The 18,085-nt window shown below is 38.1% G+C and overlaps 1 protein-coding gene across 7 annotated transcripts in view; it reads right to left on the reverse strand.

Annotated features, from left to right (window-relative positions):
- The window catches only part of RAB27B (RAB27B, member RAS oncogene family), a 57,106-nt gene that overhangs the window by 6,996 nt on the left and 32,025 nt on the right, over positions 1-18,085 (reverse strand). For all 7 annotated transcript variants that reach the window (XM_036321672.1, XM_036321673.1, XM_036321671.1 and 4 more), the window contains 4 exons: positions 8,518-8,689; positions 6,813-6,898; positions 2,332-2,435; positions 288-411 (listed from right to left, as the gene is read on the reverse strand). In XM_036321672.1, the coding sequence (XP_036177565.1) occupies positions 288-411; positions 2,332-2,435; positions 6,813-6,898; positions 8,518-8,670 (467 nt within the window). In that variant the 5' untranslated portion in view covers positions 8,671-8,689. The remainder of the gene's footprint in view (positions 1-287; positions 412-2,331; positions 2,436-6,812; positions 6,899-8,517; positions 8,690-18,085) is intronic.

The raw sequence follows: 18,085 nt of genomic DNA on the forward strand, positions 1-18,085 counted from the left end.
AGTTATTAATCTCTCTATGCCTAATTTTCACATATAAAGTGGGATAACTCTAGGCCTGCTCCATATGGTTCTGAGGGGTTAAATAAATTAAAATCTAGGAACAGTTGCTAGTACCTAAGAAGTATGCAGTAAATGTTAGCTGCTATTATTAAGGAGTAATTGATTTAAAATATCACATACATTCCTCTGGAAGATCTTTGTAATTCCTAGTATGGACCTTGTGTCCCTGCCCCATGACTTAGCAGCAGTGTGCAAGGTTGGATGACACTGCCAGGTGACTGACTTACCTGTATTTGTCAGCCAGGTCCCGGGCTTGCCGCTCATTGACTTCCCTTTGGTCTGGTAAGTCTGCCTTGTTGCCAATTAATACTATATCTGGATTTTCACAATAAGCATTTGCTTGCAGTTGGCCTTAGAAAGAAAGCAGATGGAATCGGCAAGCTAGTTACAAACAAGCAATGTCAAATGACTGCTCATATGAGATTCCTAATCTAATTGTTTATCTCCAGCTTTTTATATTATATTAGCCAAGTAACATGGACGCACTGCCTCACAAGCAGCATGTTGTGAAGATCAGTCATCATTTGCATGAAGCCCCTGTATGAACACCTACCAGTGCTCTTCTCCATCTGAGGACGTGCCCTCCAAGAGGGACATACTGTTTCATACCACTTGTTCCTCAAACATAAGTGGAGAAAAAAGAACATGATTTTAAGTACACAAATTTGCTCTTTCCTTTAAGAGCTAAGGTGATGATCTAAGAGAGCAGAACAGTTTTGAACCACCACAAAGTCAGGTAAAAGCAATTGTAAGACAGGAAACTTGGTTTTTGTCCTCCCCCCCCCCCCCAGGAAATGAGAGAGAGAGAGAGAGAGAGAGAGAGAGAGAGAGAGAGAGAGAGAGAAGAAAGTGGAAAGAAATGTGTCAACCTATGGTTTGGCAGTAGAGGGATTACTCTAATGTTATCACAGGGCCTGCTGCATGCAATTGCCAAGGAAGAAGACAAAGGCTTACCCTATAACATCGACTATTTGCATGTTAGAAATGAAAGTGTTTTAGACATAGCAACGAATTGTCTTAAATCCCAATGGTATCCTTCTGAAAAAATTTTAAAATAAGGAAGAGGCTCATCTACCTTGATAAAGGATGAAGAAATCATTCTCTGAAAGTATGTATTGAATAATCTTATCTCCTCATCTCTTCAGAATCTAATAACACCAAAGTTTGAATAAGGAAATATAACAATAAAAGGAAAGAGAGACAGATCCTAGGATAATTACTCATTTAGAGAAGAAATATTTTTCCCCAAGGTAACAACTGTTATTGAACTCACATTTAAAGCAGTTATATATATTATTCATTACAAATAATATATAATGACATATATATTAGATCTAGCAAATAAAATATTATCTTTAGTGCCACATCAAGTAAAAATAAAATACTATTCTTCTATGCTGACATATATTAATCTGGCTTTAATGACTGATTAGGTGACTTTCAACTTCATAGCAGATCAAAATTGTGTAGTTTTTTTATACAAGCCTTCCTCATATTGACTATTTTTTTTTTTTTTGGAAGAAAAAACAAGTAAAATTTCAATGTGAGCTGCTTGACTGGCACACGGTCCCTCCTCTTCACGTGGCTGGTCCTCTGCAGCAGCTTCTCTCCTGGCCACCCTGTAGTTAACTAACCCATTACCTAACCCAAGTGCATGGGAACACGTGTTAGGTGCCCGTGTACCCTCTCAGGAAAAGCAGCTGCTTTTCTCTATGTCCTTTCTAGGTTATATGTAATCGATGTGGAAGCTTGCATATTTCTAAGACAGAGAAACTTTTTTCTTTTGAGGGCCATTTGGATATTTATCACATCATTCATGGGCCATACAAAATGATCAACTTTAAAATTAGCCTGCTATATTTGCTCAAACATTTCATTAACTCACCCCTGATGCCATGGCAGGCCCAGACCAAATGATTTTGAGAGCCTTATACAGCCTGGCCCCGTGGGCTGGATGTTCCCCACCCTTGTTCTAGGAAGTCCTTTAGATGGCTGGACAAGTGGAATTAATGGCCTTACAACTGCAAAAATGAAGACCTTACATATGGTGGATCTGAAGCCACATCGGCTTCCTCTAAGAGTGTCAAAGTAAAATACAAGTCCAGGCCACCTTGGGGGATGCACATCAAGGCCACCACTTTGAAGGTGACACCGGAAACTCTAAACTCATGACTTCCCAAGGTTATTCTTTCATCTTGTGAGGCAAACAAGCAAATACGCAGAGCTCTTGGGTCCCAAAGCGACCAACACAGGTTACGTGGTCCCACTTACTCATCCAGTTTCTGACATTTAAGAAGCTCTGTTGACTGGTGAGGTCAAACATTAATAAGAAACCCATGGCATCTCTGAAAAATGCAGTGGTGAGGCTCCGGAATCTGCCAAGAAAGCACAGTGGGTAGTTCTGAAAGTTAGTCCACGAACATATAGTGGTGACAATACAAACAACACTGTTTCCTTCTCAACTATGAAATCTCTATGGCATCCACTATGGGTTACCCTACAGAATGGGATGTGACCTTGAAAGACTGCTGAGGGGCCAGAGGAGGATGTCTGCTGGTAGGTTCTTTGGAAGACCACATCCTGGCTTTATGTTCCACAGCACTTACGCACAAGGAATTTGTAACATTTAATCGCACACATGCTTACACAGCCCTTTGGACTCGTTGGCTCATGGGCCTCCTGTGATCCACAAATAAAACTGAGAACACTTTAGAATATTGGGACTTTAACTTATACTTTTCAGTCATTCTTGTCTGTGCCCAGAAACTTTGGCTTGAAAATGAGTGCTTATGATTACATGTGGAAAACCACAGCTTGTTAGCATCTGGATCCAGAGTTCTTTTGTAGGGAAAAGCAGTGTTGGTGAGAAAACTCTTGTGAACACTCTTCGGAGTTAGAGAGTGGCATCTATGTCTCATGAGGAAGAGGGAAGATAGTGAAGAAAGGAGGATGAGGAAAATGATTAAGGGAACCGAGGGAAGGTCAGACTCAGTTGTTAGGGAGAAAAGGGAGCACTCATATCTATTAGAGGATTTTGAAGAATACACTCTGTCGTGGGCAGTATAAAGACTGTCTCTCCTCTGCTCTGACCCCCTCCGCCACAACATCCTCAGTGGAGTGGACCATGTGCTGAGGCCCACTTTAATGTCAGGAACAGGTGAAACCAGAGTCCACATATACAGACCAGAGAAGGTGCATTTGGCAATACATTTTTAGAAAGGCACATAACTTTGAAATTAAGAAGAATATCGCTTCCTATCCTAAATGTCCTCAATTTTGGTCCCCTATTTTAGCTTATTTGTAGATTCTATGGTTTCCTCAAGTTCTATTCTTGACCTTGTCTTACTCTACACACATTCACTGGGTAATCTCATCCACTTCCTGGCTCAATTATCACCAATGTGTTGAACCCCACATTTATAGATCTAGAATTTGCCTGCCTTCATACTGTCTGACCAATTACTTGCTGGATATTTCCACTTGGAAGAATCTAGCATACCTGCACCTTCCCTTGTCTAAAACCAAACTGGCCTTTCTTTCTGATTTCCCTTCCTGTCATTGTTATCACCATCCTTCTGGTTGGTAACCCTCTTTCTCCTTCACCTCCTGTATTCAATCAACAAATATCTCCTGTCCTTCATCTTTATGTCCATCCACCTTGCCACTACCCTAATTTCAAACCCATCATCTTTCACCTGGATAACTTCAACAGCCTTCTCAATAGACTTCCTGTCTCTAGTATTTTTGGGGGGATCCGTCCCTTCCCTGGTTTCTTCCTCTGATTATATAAATCACCTGATAAAAGCACTTTCATGATGATGCATTACTTTTAAGATAATGACTGAACTGTTTAATAAGCTGTCAAGGCTCACTAGCCAGATTCATCTCTGGGCTTCCCACAGGCATGCTGATCTTCTTTTAGTTCTTAGAAAGTTCACTCTCTCCCCTGGGCTTTCACACACGCTGTTCTTTCTGTGGGTAACCTCTCCTTAATGCTTCCTCACCTCCTTCCCCTTTAGCCTGAAAAAGACTCACTCATACATTGTGTATGAGTATATAGATATAGATGTAGATATAGATGTAGATGTAGATGTATATGTAGACATCAGGGAAAATATCACCTCCCCATGCAGTCTTTCCAACAACCACATCAGGATTATGAGCTCCTTCTGGCACACCTGCCGACTACCCTTCGTGTCCTATCACTGCCCTAAGGCTATATGACAATAGTTTGTTATTGGTCCAAATTCTACCCTAGACGGCAAGCTTCATGAGCAAAGGAGCTGTGTTTCGAACTTGCTGTGCATTATGTTTCATGGCCCTGAATACAGTATTTACTCATTAAATGTATGTCAAATTAAGAGGGGGGGGGGAAATAAAGAGACTAGCAAAATATAAAATTAGTAAAGATTTAAATGACTTCAATAAGGAACAAGACTGTTAATATTGAAGCATGGAGAAGAGATATTTCAACGACTATTAATTTTCAAATTAGGATATTTTTGGTAAGACATAATCATGATGATTATGAAATACCAAAAATTGTATGCAATTTTTTCTTGTGGCTTTGTTCCTACTAGTCACTGAAAACTCACAGAGATTATAGTACTTTTATTGAATGGATCCCTCTATTTGGGAACTAGCTGTACTCATAAAATTGTCTGCTACTCAGCCACAATAGTGTGGTTAAATCAACCACAACAGCCTGCTCTCTTTTCTCTCCATGAGTGTGTGTGTGTGTGTGTGTGTGTGTGTGTGTGTGTGTGTGTGTTATTTGAGGATAAGACTCTGCCTTATTCCCCTCTCACTGTTCACATGACAAAGTTGCTTAAAAACATGCTTATTGTATGGATCTGATTGGGGCAAATACTTTTGCATCCATAGCAATGTGGATAGGATATTCTTAGTCTGGACCTGGCTTATCCCCTGGGCCATTCTTCCCCAGTACCCTGTTATCCTCCATTTTTTCCAGGACTTATTCCAGAGGGAAGGTAATTCATTTTCTGCTTTACCCACCAACTTCATTCTGTCTGCAGGGTGGAAAAATCGAGGAACCCATTAAAAAAAATCACAGATGCCAGGGTCACATTATCACTGGGAATGAAGGCTGTGCCCTGTATCCTTTGGGCTTACACATGGGGTATTATTTTTTTCCTCCTTTCCATAATATCACTTTTATCAATAACCATTATTGTATATGGGTTATGCTGCCAGGTGTCCTGGAACAGGGTTGAGGTGTGAGGCCTTTTTATCTTGTTGTTTAGCTACACCTATATTTACAGAATGCAAAATCCCCAAGGGATGAATACCCCATTGTTCCCAAGACTGCCCCCAGTCTTCCCCATTTCCCTCATGGAGCAGCTGTCTTAAGGGGACAGATGAGAGAAGCCTGCCATCATGCTAGGCTGACAAATCATGTGCGAAGACATATGGGAACCACATTTTCTCATATTACTTCTTCAAATAGGAATCAAATTGGTCTACAAAACATACATCTTTGTGACAACCAAACTGACATATGAGCAGAGAGTCTTGTGAGGAATGACTCCAGCAGCACCAGCAGTGTTGAAGGATGTGTGTGAATGGAATTCACAGTCAGAAAAGCTAACTGAGAGAGCCCAGCACCTCTCCTGGCGTTTACACTCACTGAAGGCGAGAACATTTGGATGCATTTCAAACACTGCAGTGTTTACAAGCATAAACATTCTAAGACACACGATGTGGAATGTGGAGGTATGTGCCTTCTAAATAGCTTATCCTGACAACCTATTGCCAATTTTTATTTACTCTAATATTGAAGGGCTTCACTAGCTTGGGGTCTTTAGCATGTGTGAAATCTTGTATCTCAAAGAAATATACTGCCATCAGGTAAGCAAGCAACATTCTTATCTACTGAGTAGCTCTTGTCTTGGACATTGTACCAGAGATGACACTGAACAAGCAAGCATAGTCTCTGCCCTTATAAATCTGACAATTCTGTTTGGGTGACAAGGCTACAAGTGAATCAAAGAACAGCAAATAGAGACCAAAAATAAGAAATAAAAAGATTGGCTTCATTAGGAGGTAAATACTCAATTAACTTAAGTGAGGGTAGAGTAGGTGTTGTAGGAATCTAAAAGGAAGAGGCAGCTGCTTTCAGCTGGGGGTTCAGAAAGGCCCCAGGGAAGGTGGATATGAGAGAGGCCTGGTGAAAGGAGAGGATCAGGGAAGGTGGAAAGGCACTCTGGCTGAAGGGCAATGCTGTGTCCAAGATCTTGGAGAATAAAGCTGGTCAGATGGCACAGATCAGAGAGGCTCTGCGGAAGAATGTAAAGAGATGAGAGAGATCTAAACACCCTTTCCTTCACGTCCCTCTTGGAGTAGCCCTTGTAACAGTGCAAATACCCCGCCCCCCCTTAGTTCAATTAAATTCTGGAGAAAATGTTCTTCCAGATTTTGAAGTACAATGGCAACGTATAACAAGAAACTTCATAGAGATTTTTGGAAATCTAATTTTTGAAATCTGAACCAAACTCACAATGCTGGTTATGGTTAATTAACTATACACAATTTCTTTTTATTTCTCAATACAAATGCCTATTTTTAAACTAGGGAAAGAGTTGCATATAATGTGGTTAAGTTTTTTCTTATATAACTGAAACCAATACAAAATAATATTGACAAGTAAATTATAACTTAAAAATAAATAAATAAGTAATAAAATCAGTTCTTCTGCGCTATTTGTAGCTAGAAACAAAGTAATTTACTGTTACCGCTCTTGTCCTGCAGTGTCCCAAAGCTGAAGGTGCACCTTAAACGCTTTCCCTGATGATCCATTTGGCCCTTGTGTATTATAAACCTGAAAGATATGATTTTCGTCAGTTTATACTGCTTTGGATTTTTTGTCAACATTCAAATTCTCTGGGTTCACTCAACATGTTTTTTTTTCTCAATTACTATAATCAAAGTTCATAGTGCAGGATAAATATTTGCTCTGTGTTTTTTCCCCCAGAAATATCACATATACTCTCACTTTTAAATGTCAAGTACAAGTATGATTTTCAACAGTTTAGGCATACTGCAAACTTAAATTAGACACCTTCTGTCATCTCCTCATGGAGGCAGCAAGCAGTTGATTTAGGACCCAAGTTCTAGGTTCAAAAATCAACTCTTCATTTAACCTTTCTGAGTCTTATTTTCTTACCTGAAAATTGAGACCCATAATTTCTCCCTACTTTACAGTCACTGCAAATTTAAATGAAATACCAAATGTGAAGGCATTCTTAAAACAGTAAAATGATTTACAAATACCTGAATATCTTTTACTGTGCATTGGACTTTCAGAACGACTTAGCCATGGCATTTGCTCAGAATTTCTCAATAAGTTTACACAGGATATTTCAAGTCTTCCTTTATTAGCCATTTCTTTCAAGGCTATTTTTAAATTCTTTAAATTATGGTCTTTTGACTTCTTATTAAGCAAAGCATAACAATTTTAATATTTCATCAGCTCCCTTAAGTACAGCTTAGTGAAATGTTTCAAAGGGAAAACTACAAGGGCACCTACCTAGCTCAATGGGGGCACTCAGGAGGGGAGAAGGCACAGGAAAACCCTGTAGGGGTTGGAAGCAAATTTGCTAAGACTACAGTGTATGGACTTCAGATAAGGCACAGGGCATTATAAGAAACCATGATTTACCTTCTCAACCATCATTTCCTTTGTGTGGGTTTTTTTTCTCTCTCTCTCTCTCTCAGTTCTTGAGGAATGAATAGATCTGTGACATCAATTGGGAGCTGCAGCCATCTTGGCAATCGAGAATACCTTGGGCGGCAGTAAATCTGGCAAAGCTTATGTGCCTATGCTACACGTCTCACATGTCACAATATCTTTATTCCTGTCATTAGCGTCTAGCATAGGAGAAGGAAGTGGTGGCAATTCTCACTTAAACTCCCTTATCTCGGAAAATAGCATGGATTGGTCTCACATTCTGTTCATAATCAGCTAGTGATTGATGGCTGAGTCTACACATAAATAAAAATGCAGCAAGAACTTACAAAACTCATATTCCAGCTATTTGCCAATCACTCTTTTGACGTCTTTAAGAGTAGAAAAATGAACACTTGTTCTTTTTGAGGGACTTAACTCAGAGTAAGAGTTAATGTTTTCTTATCCTGAATAATTCAAGTTTTGAAAGAGTCCTTAAGAATTTGTAGAAAACACACTATATAAACTCATACATTATTTATTTTAGTTGCTCTGTATACTTTTGGAGATAAGTGATAGTGTCACTCAACGTCTTTCTGTGCAAAATGTTATTTATAATGGAGAAAGTAAAAAAGTACTATAAATTAAAGTGACAGGTCATAAATTGCATGTGATAAAAGACAAATGTCTCACATGCAATAAACATAGCTTCTTAATTCTTAGCTCATCTGGGAGGATCAGCAATAAGCATAACAGTATAGGTAAGAACTCACCACACGTTTTTCCCGAAAGTCTATTCCTACTGTTGTGATGAACTTGGGATTGAATTTATTGTCTGTGTATCGGTAAAGAAATGTCGTCTTCCCCACCCCCGAATCTCCAAGGGCCAGCAGTTTGATCAGATAATCATAGTCCCCATCGGTCATAGTGATGGTCTTGTTGGGCCTGTGTAGAAGAGGAATAATATTTTGTTAGGTTTCAAAGTTTAAAATTTTGAGTGCCTTCATTCTGCCACATTCTCACTCAACTTGTTCTGAGCAGCTTCAGGAGTAAAAGCACATCTATTATTTCAGTCAGAACAAATCTTTTTACATCCGGTCAGTTAATAGGACAAAAGCTACATGATATCTATAATAGACATTGCCACAGCAATAGTAGAACTAAAGAGTCATCACTTTTTGTTTTAAAGCCCTTCGGGGTCAGGCATATGGTGCTGGGAAGAGGGGGGAGTTACAAAGGGAACAGAAAGCCCACCCACGATGATGCAGGTATGCCAGAGAGAGACTGACATTGTATTTGGGTAGTGGAAGAGGAAAGCCTAGAGGGCTATTTTGCATCTAATCATACAGAATGAGCTTTCTATCATGTGCAAACAAAATATTCCTTTTTAATTTTAAAATTTTAACAACTGGTATGACAACCTTTAAAAACACTAATTTGAAGTCATTTTAAAAGCAATGTTTAAAAATCTTCTGTTTTGGAATACTAAAGACTCTGCTCTCCAGTGGTAAATCTGTTATATTTGGCAAGTCTGCTAAATGTTTTCCAGGCATTAAAAAAAGGGGGGGAAGCGAAATTAAGAGGCATAATTGTGGTAATTCTGCTAATATGTAATATTTCTCCTGACTGAAGGAACAATGTCAGTTGCCATTTCTTCCAGTGCCCTAACTTCTGCCTCAATCTTTTTTTTCTGCTGTTACAGTGATTATGAGTGAAGATGAGCTCAGGGCCAATGCCAAGTGCACCTACTCTGGTAACATCAAGACTACCTCCACACACACTTGAAGGATAACTCCACCTACTGAATACTTAGTGAAGTTTCCAATCTTGAATTTGGCAAAATGACTGGTGGGTTATAGACGTGGTTTTGTCATATCCTTGTATAGAGAAAGGCCTGTAAAGATTTTATTGGAATGGGAAGGTTTCTTTCCTCACTCTGCGAGAAGGAATGTTCTCCCCACCTCTATACTAGTATATCCAGAAATCACTGGACTCTTCAGGAGTTCTGAGGTGATTAAAATTAATTTCAATAACAGGTGTACCACGGATATATCTAAAATTGTTAGATTATTCTAAAAATTTTTTACATGAGAGGAAATGATACACATGTTCATCAATTTAAATGAAACAATTTTTTTCAAAATTGTCACTTTAGTTAGTGGTCAAAACTAAAAGATTTTATGTCTTGGGATAAATAATAATAAAGATGATAATTAGGTACTTAGCAAATCAGTACCATTACATCATTTGGAAGATTTGCAATTTGTTTACATTAGAATTTTCTAAAATTTGGACCATACTGTTGCCAAATCCTACTCAATTTTTTACGGGTTTATTGTTCTTTCATTAATGAGTGGTTCCTGAGGACAGGTGCTTCAAGGGCTGACAATGCATAATTTTGCACTAAAGCTTTTCTTCCCCATTATATGCTTTCTTCACTGAGTTAGGACTCCCAGGGTGGTTACTGACCATGAACGTTTACTTTTTCTTTTCTTTTTTAAAATATATTTTATTGATTTTTTACAGAGAGGAAAGGAGAGGGATAGAGAGCCAGAAACATCGATGAGAGAGAAACATCGATCAGCTGCCTCCTGCACACTCCCCACCGGGGATGTGCCCGCAACCAAGGTACATGCCCTTGACTGGAATCGAACCTGGGACCCCTGAGTCCGCAGGCCGGCGCTCTATCCACTGAGCCAAACCGGCCAGGGCTACTTTTTCTTTTTTAATATCTATACCAAGTACAATCATTGCTCAGGAGGAGAGGCCATCAACCACCAGCCTTCCTTAATAAGAGGAAACAGACATCTCAACTACTGACATGGAATTCTTCTCGGAAAATGCCTGCACTGGTTGACAACTTGACAGCAACTAGTTCTGAGTTTGGGTGGTTCTAAATCTCTTACCAGGAGTTTGTAGTTGAAGATATTGATGCTTCTAGTCTTTGAGCAAAATGAGTTGCTAGAGAAGATGGCTGCTAAAGTAGCATGATTTTCCCTCATTTCAGGTTTATTACCACCATTACTCAACTTGTTCATGTAAAGCTCTTTCTAAGTCTGTCATTTCACTAGAAGAATTGGATGAAACTGCTAAAATTCTCATGGGAAAATAAAGAGATTAATATTTATTCAAACTAAGACATCAGTGACCAGAGCCTATTTTTTTTTTCTTGGACACACACATTGATAATCTGGGAAAGAAATTGAAGCCACTTGGCTGCCTAAATACAAACTCAGGTTAGAGGGTACTGTGGCTCCCTGGAAAGTGAAAACAATGCAGCCAAGAAGATAGATATATCAGCATACTTTAAAACTTGGTTTAAAGTTAAGTGTGTTTTTTGCAATGTTTTTGTGACAGTGTTAGGGAAGGCTAAGTCTTGAGCAAATCTAATTAAATATCTTCAATATACAGTATCAGGTTCAAAGATGAAAATTCAAAAAATGTAAGTCATAATCTAGTTCCTGACAAGGCATACATACACTTAAAACTTAAATAAGAATGCAAGAAAAATGCAACATAACTTTACAAGACGGAACATGATGAAGTGATAAACGAGTCAAATAGCTGTACTTTCAGTTCTAACAAAACATTAGTCCTCATGGTCTTCGGTGGTCTGAGAACCTTTTGTAGAGGAAGAGAACCTTAGAGCAGAGGGAGGGATTCAGTCAAAGAGGAGGAGACACAGGTCCACTGCAGGATGACTACCTCCCACGTGTAGAATGAAACTACCATTGTTTGCCAACTATGTGTATTCCTGATCTGAGCCAATTTGTTCTCTTGTTCACACATAAACCTGCCTGGGCAATACTGGGGTTGCCTCCCAGCCAGGCTTTAATCCAGAGTGAATAATCCTGGCTCACATGGATCAATTCCACTGTGGCCCACACTAGCTCTTTTCTGTAAGTAAAGGGTTGTGGGCACAACCTTATCACAAATTCTCCACCTGAAATGAATGCAAAACTTGGCACTGTGGAAAACCTACATTTAGTGTCTCCAACAGACTACTTAAAGAAACTGACACATTAAGCTAGGCGTCAGATAATTCACCTCTAAGCCTCTTTCAAAAACAAATTTTATTTCTCAATCTTATATCTCTACACATACCTATATCTAACTATGCATAATTTTTATATTTAGTTTGGTTCCTCTTTTATTACTATGTGGTTTTCTGAGTCCTAAAATCATATGATCTCGGTATTCTATCCTTAGCACAGTACGTACAACACCACAAAGAAAAATATAAGCCTTGGCAAGGTTTCCTCTTCTAAGAACTGGGCTAAAAATATGATCTGGGAGGGATCAGAAAGCTGACAAGTTTAGCAGTATTGTTTATTCCTGTTCCATGACTGATGGTCTTGTCCAGTTCTTGGTTCTATGGATCGACAAGGGAGGAAAAGCCAGAAGACTGCTGTGTTTCAGGAAGTGTGTCTGACTCTCCACCATTATCACTGTGTCACAAGCTATACCACACCAGCCAGGAGGTCCTTTAGATATAGAAACTGAAGTGTCATCCTTAGAGCCCTTCATGGAAAGGTGTGGGGCTGGCAGAGTAGGGAAACTATCCAAAACACCCAGGAGGCTCTGTTTCATAAAGATTCATAAAGACAGAAGGAAATGTAAGTAATCATGTGGGCTAGCCTTCAGTTTATGGATAAGTCATGTGACTTGTAGGGTGACCGTTTCTCATAGAAGGAAATCCAAGACTATTGGTCCCTATAATTTGAAGTGAAAATTGGGTTAGATAGGAAGAAACTAGAAACATTTTCATAAGTGGGAAGAAAATCTTCTCTGGGCATTAACAGGAACATGATTTTCATTGTTAGAATAGCTAGAGGTTTCCCATAGTTTCTCTCCTTTTCTCTTCCCTGCTATGCTTCATTCTTGTTCAATATAAATTCCATTAGTTCAGGAATATCCTCTGTCCACTGCTGGTTCCACAAAGACCAGAACAGTGACTGGTGTATAGTAGGAGCTTAATACCTATGTATTGGGTGTACAAATATATTTAAGCCTCTCAGAGCTGTGCAAATGTCATGATTAATCAACTCATCCCAGAGCAGTTGGTGGAAGTGGTGTGTCACTCCAAGTTCAGGACTCATCTGTGAAGTGAATTTTTAGATGAAATGATTACTTGGTACTTTCCAGGTCTGGCTTCCCAAGTTCACTTTTCAATTATAAATTGCACAAAAGTATAAAAAAAAACCACACACTTCTGAAATAGAATATTTATATTTTTAGAGGATCCCTTCCAAATAACCTGGGGAAAATGAAATATAGTGGGACCATCATTTATGAAAGTGAGATTTGTACTGGCAGAGTTTATAAAGCTGTCAGTTGAATAGGTCAGTCCTCTGAGAACTGGGCTCCTCCATGAAAGCATCCATTCGCCCATCTAACACACACTCACCGGCACCTCTTATTTGGCACGGTTCTGAGGATACACTCTGCTTTCTCTAGTGGGAAACTTAACCAGTGCTACCGATATGTATGGATGACCACTATCCAGACAGACTTACCCATGCAAACTGATGCTCTTTGCTAGTTCTCCAAGTAACAATCTTACGAACACCATGGCAAGCTATGACCTTGTGACTGGAGCTTATTAAATTAATAAACACCAACTTAACATTTTTAAGGCACATTGGAAAGCTTAAAATAATAGAAAAACAAAATATCAGTAATGTTATTTTGTATGCAGTTTAGATGGTTTCAGTAAAATAAAGCTGAAAAGCATAAAATGGACAGAAGTTTAATAGGTCCTCATTTATCTTTGGATGGTTTGTGTTGGGCTCCAGTAGGTACATTTTGAGGTCTGGGATTTTCATAGCAAGCACTTCAATTGTCTGAATGATAGCCTGAGGGAAATTCTCACATACTGACCTTCCAACACTGCTTCCCCAAACCACATTCATGTCCTGGAGGTTGGAGCTAAATTATGGATGGCTGAAATCCTCTAGGGACCTGTAGGCTGTGCATCAGTAGAACAAAAGGCATTTTCTAGAGGGAAGGGGTACATTTTTTAAAAAATAAAAATTTTTAGTGTAATCTATAGCATCTTGTTCTGTAAGGAAGGTTTATTGAAGATAATTTTTATTTTGATTCTTCTTAAAGTTGATTTAAGATTAATTGATCTGAGCCTATATGGAAGATTCAAACCAAATTGCAAAGATAAGTCAACATAAAGTTAATCAAACAACTTTTACTTAAGTTGACAATGGTCAATGTGCCTACTGAAGCAATCAACTGTATTTTAAAAAATAAAAGTGTCCATTTTGTTTCATTCTGTGACTAAAGGATCTATAAAAAAACAGAGATAAACCAATAATTTATTGAATTTCAGCTTACTCACCCTGGAAATAAAGGGTAAAGTTCTAAAATTATTCAGTTTTAAATAGATTTATCTCCATTGATATATGATTTTCACATATAAAACTCACTTCTAACCCAATAAATATATTTATTTCTCAAAAAAATTTTTTTTCGAAAGTAACAGCTTTTCTTTTGGCTTAATTTTGTGGTATCTTTTGAAACTACATGAACATTCTTTCTTTTTTTTCCTTTACATTTTATTGCAAGAAATTCCAAAAATATACAAAACTTGAGGGAATAGTAGTGGGCCCCCATATACTACTCACCCAGCTTGGCATTGCTAAAACCCAAATTTGCTTAAGGAGTACCCTTACTGAGATCCCTGCAAATGCCAATAATCTTTGTAATTAGGGTCAGGATAAGGCTGCTCCCTGATCTAAGACATTTTTACCAGAATTGAAAAAACTTTTAAATTATTCTGTTTATGAACATTGATCCATTCATGTATCTTTCTACTATTGGGTCATTACAGCTCAGCAGGAGCCAGCCAGGCAAAAAACTATTTTGTCCTCAGTTGTAGCACAATATCGACAGGTTTTCTAAATAGAATCTTGCTGAAAAGAACAGGAGGGCAATGACCTAGCATTATCCCTCGAAGCTCACCTATACCCCTGTAGAAAAAGCAAACCCCTCACTGATGTGTGCTTAAAAACATGTTAGCAGATATGCCCCCAAATCTCAGGGTTAATCAAAGTGATGCAGGCTTTTGGCTTCAGATGAGCAAATGGTCGGTAGAAACAAAATAAAGTAGTTGTTTCAGATTCAGAGAAACCCAATGTATGTCCAGGGTCATGCTGAGAGCACAGGCTTTGGAGCTCGCATATGTTGTCACTGATCTGTCAGCTAACGTTGTTGGCACAGGGAAAAAATAGATGTTCCGTCTCTACAGCTCCCAAAAGACGTTGTTTAGCTTCTCTGAATCCTAGGCTGGGTGTGTGTGTAGCTCCACGGTGGAGGCACAGCCCCTTTGACAGGTCATTTGCACCATCGAGGTCAGAGGTGGTGAGAGACCCAGGCAAGTTCCAGGCATCCTCCTGGATCTCAGTCTGACCTTGTGGACTCTTTGCTCTCCCCCATTCCATATCCGTCTTTCTTTCCTGACCTTGACTTCAGATACAACATGAAACAGAAAAGCACCAAACTTACATAGACTGCTGAGCCAGCTCCCACAATTGCAAAAAATTCTGATTTATACAAGTGTTGGAAAATGTAGGTTTATATTTGTTCATACAGAAAATGTTATAATAATTTATAAATAATACATGAATAAACTCTGTGGTTCACATACAACTGTAAACCTACTTTTGCCTACCCCTGTACATCTCATTTTCTATATCACTTATAGTGATTCTGTGTTGTTGTTCTTTTGTTCTTTTTTTAAATTAAAACCTTTATTGATATCAAATGCTAGAAAGTTGAGAATCCCACTTCAGGCATATGCCTTTATTGTTTAATATCTATAAAATTAAATAATAGACATGGTATAGCTAAGATAGAGCCATGGAAAGGAAAACTATTTCATAGCAGATCTCCTGTATAACTTAATTCTACTCACAAATCCTAGTTTTGAAAGAGCCACACAATAACCACATTGAGGACTGCTTAGATATCCTGATATCCAGCTAGAGGGTCTTACAATGAACTGGCCAATGGCTTCTGGCTTCAGACTGAAGTGTTTGTTTTATGTTCCATTGCAGTATTACCACACCCACTGCAAGATGGTTTGAAGCAATTAACACTAACTTTCTCAACTCTGAGGCAGGGTTTTGGCATATGCCTCCAAAATCTCCAAAGGAAGCCCTGTGGGTGCTGACACATCCCTGTAACCAATGAGCAAGTGCATCAAAGAACTTTCACTGAAATGTACACATCAGTCTTCAGCTCACATCAATGATTTGAAGGGGGAGGGGAGGTTGGCTTCTAGCCCAACTTATAGTGCATTAAGCCAATGGGGGAATAATTTTTTTATGGATTGGAATAAGAATGTCTTTAGATGGTACTCTTAATTTTAAAACATCATGACATTTAGAAACAATAATTAGAATCTTCATAGATGCTTTTCTACTCTGCTACAATATAGGATTTTATGATTGCTTCTTCAGAGAGGTAAGAATTACACTCAGGCAATAGAATGTACTAATTAATGGAATTTTCATGTAAATATAATAAATTTTACCAAAGAAAAATATCTGTGACTATGAAGGGGAAAATGCCACACACAACACAAGTGCACTTAAAAATAACAAAACATCAAATGATTAGAATGGGATATCTGAGACAACTCAAATAATAACAGAATGATACCTAAGAATAGTTGTATTGCTTTATTATATATCAGTTACTGTTCTAAGCACTAAGTACTAAGGACTAACACATTTAATCTTTAGAATAACCCAGCAACAAATAGGTTTAACTCATTATCAAAATCTAGCTGTTGTCGGCCAGAAATTATAAGCCGTTCCTAAAATTCATATGTAAATGCAAGGGACACAGAATAACCAAAATAATCTTGCCCAAAGAACAAAGTTTGAGGACTTATACTTTCCAACTTCAAAACTTACTACGAATACAGTAATCAATACAATGTGGCACGGACTAATGACACCCACATAGATCAATGGAATAAAATGGAGAGTCTAGAAATAAATTCTTACATTGATAGTCAATTATGGCCCGAGCGGCAAGACAATTCAATGGGTAAGAAGAGTCTTTTCAACAAATGCTTCTGAGGCAACTGGATAGCCACATTCAAAAGAATGAATTTAGACTGCTGTCTTGCTACAAATATAAAAATTAATGAAAAATTGATTATAGACCTAAGTGTAAGAGCTAAAACTATGAAACTCTTAGAAAAAAAATAGTAAATATTCATAACCTTAGATTGTGCAATGGTTTCTTAAATATAATACCCAACAACCCGGTGACAAAAGAAAAAAGTATAGAAATACATTTCATCACAATGAAAAACTTACTGTGCTTAAAAAGACCTATCAAACAAGTGAAAATATACCCCCCGACTAGGCAAAACTATATGTGAATCATATAGGGAACTTGAATCCAGATTACATAAGAATTCTTACAACTCAAAAATAAGAAGATAAATAATCAAACTAATAAGTGGACAAAGGATTTAAATCTATTTCTGCAAAGATGATATACAAATTCCCAATTCGCATGTGAAAAGATTCTAAGACAGCATTAGCCATTAGAATAGTACCAATCAAAGCCACAATGAAATGCCACTTCACACCCCCTGGGATGGCTATCATAAAAATATGAACAAAGCAGGTGCTGGGAAAGATGTGCAGAAATGGAGCTCTCCTATGTCACTGGCAGGAATGTAAAACGGTGCAGCCATTTCTGAAAACAGTTTGGCACTCTCTCCAAAAATTAAACATAGAGTGACCATTAGACCCAGCAATTGCACTTCTTGGCTTATATCCAAAGGAAATGAAAACATATGTCCATGCAAAAACTTGTACACAAATACTCATAATAGCCCCCAAGTGGAAATAACCCACATGTTCACCAATGGATAAAGAGATAAACTATAGCATAGTCATACAATAGCATATCGCTTAGCCATAAAAAGAGAATGCTGTACAGATACATGTTACAACATGAATGAACTTTGGAAACATTATGCTTAAGTGAAAGAAGCCAGAAGCAACAGGTTATGTATTTTATAATTCTATTTCTATGAAATATCCAAAATAGGCAAACTCAGAGAGACGGAATGCAGGGGATGTGGAGAGGAGCAATGGGAGTGACTATTAATGGGTATGAGGAGTGTTTTTTATTGTTTGTTTTGTTTTGTTTGTTTTTAAGGATGATGAAAATATCCTGGCTTCAGATAGTAATGTTGGCATATTTTTGCAAATATACTAAAAAACACTGAGTTATATACTTGGAAAGGGTGGATTTTATGGTATGTGAATTAAACCTCAGTAAAGCTATTATTTTTAAAGCTCA

This window comes from Myotis myotis, unplaced genomic scaffold (assembly GCF_014108235.1).
Source record: "Myotis myotis isolate mMyoMyo1 unplaced genomic scaffold, mMyoMyo1.p scaffold_m19_p_9, whole genome shotgun sequence".
Lineage (NCBI taxonomy): Eukaryota > Metazoa > Chordata > Mammalia > Chiroptera > Vespertilionidae > Myotis > Myotis myotis.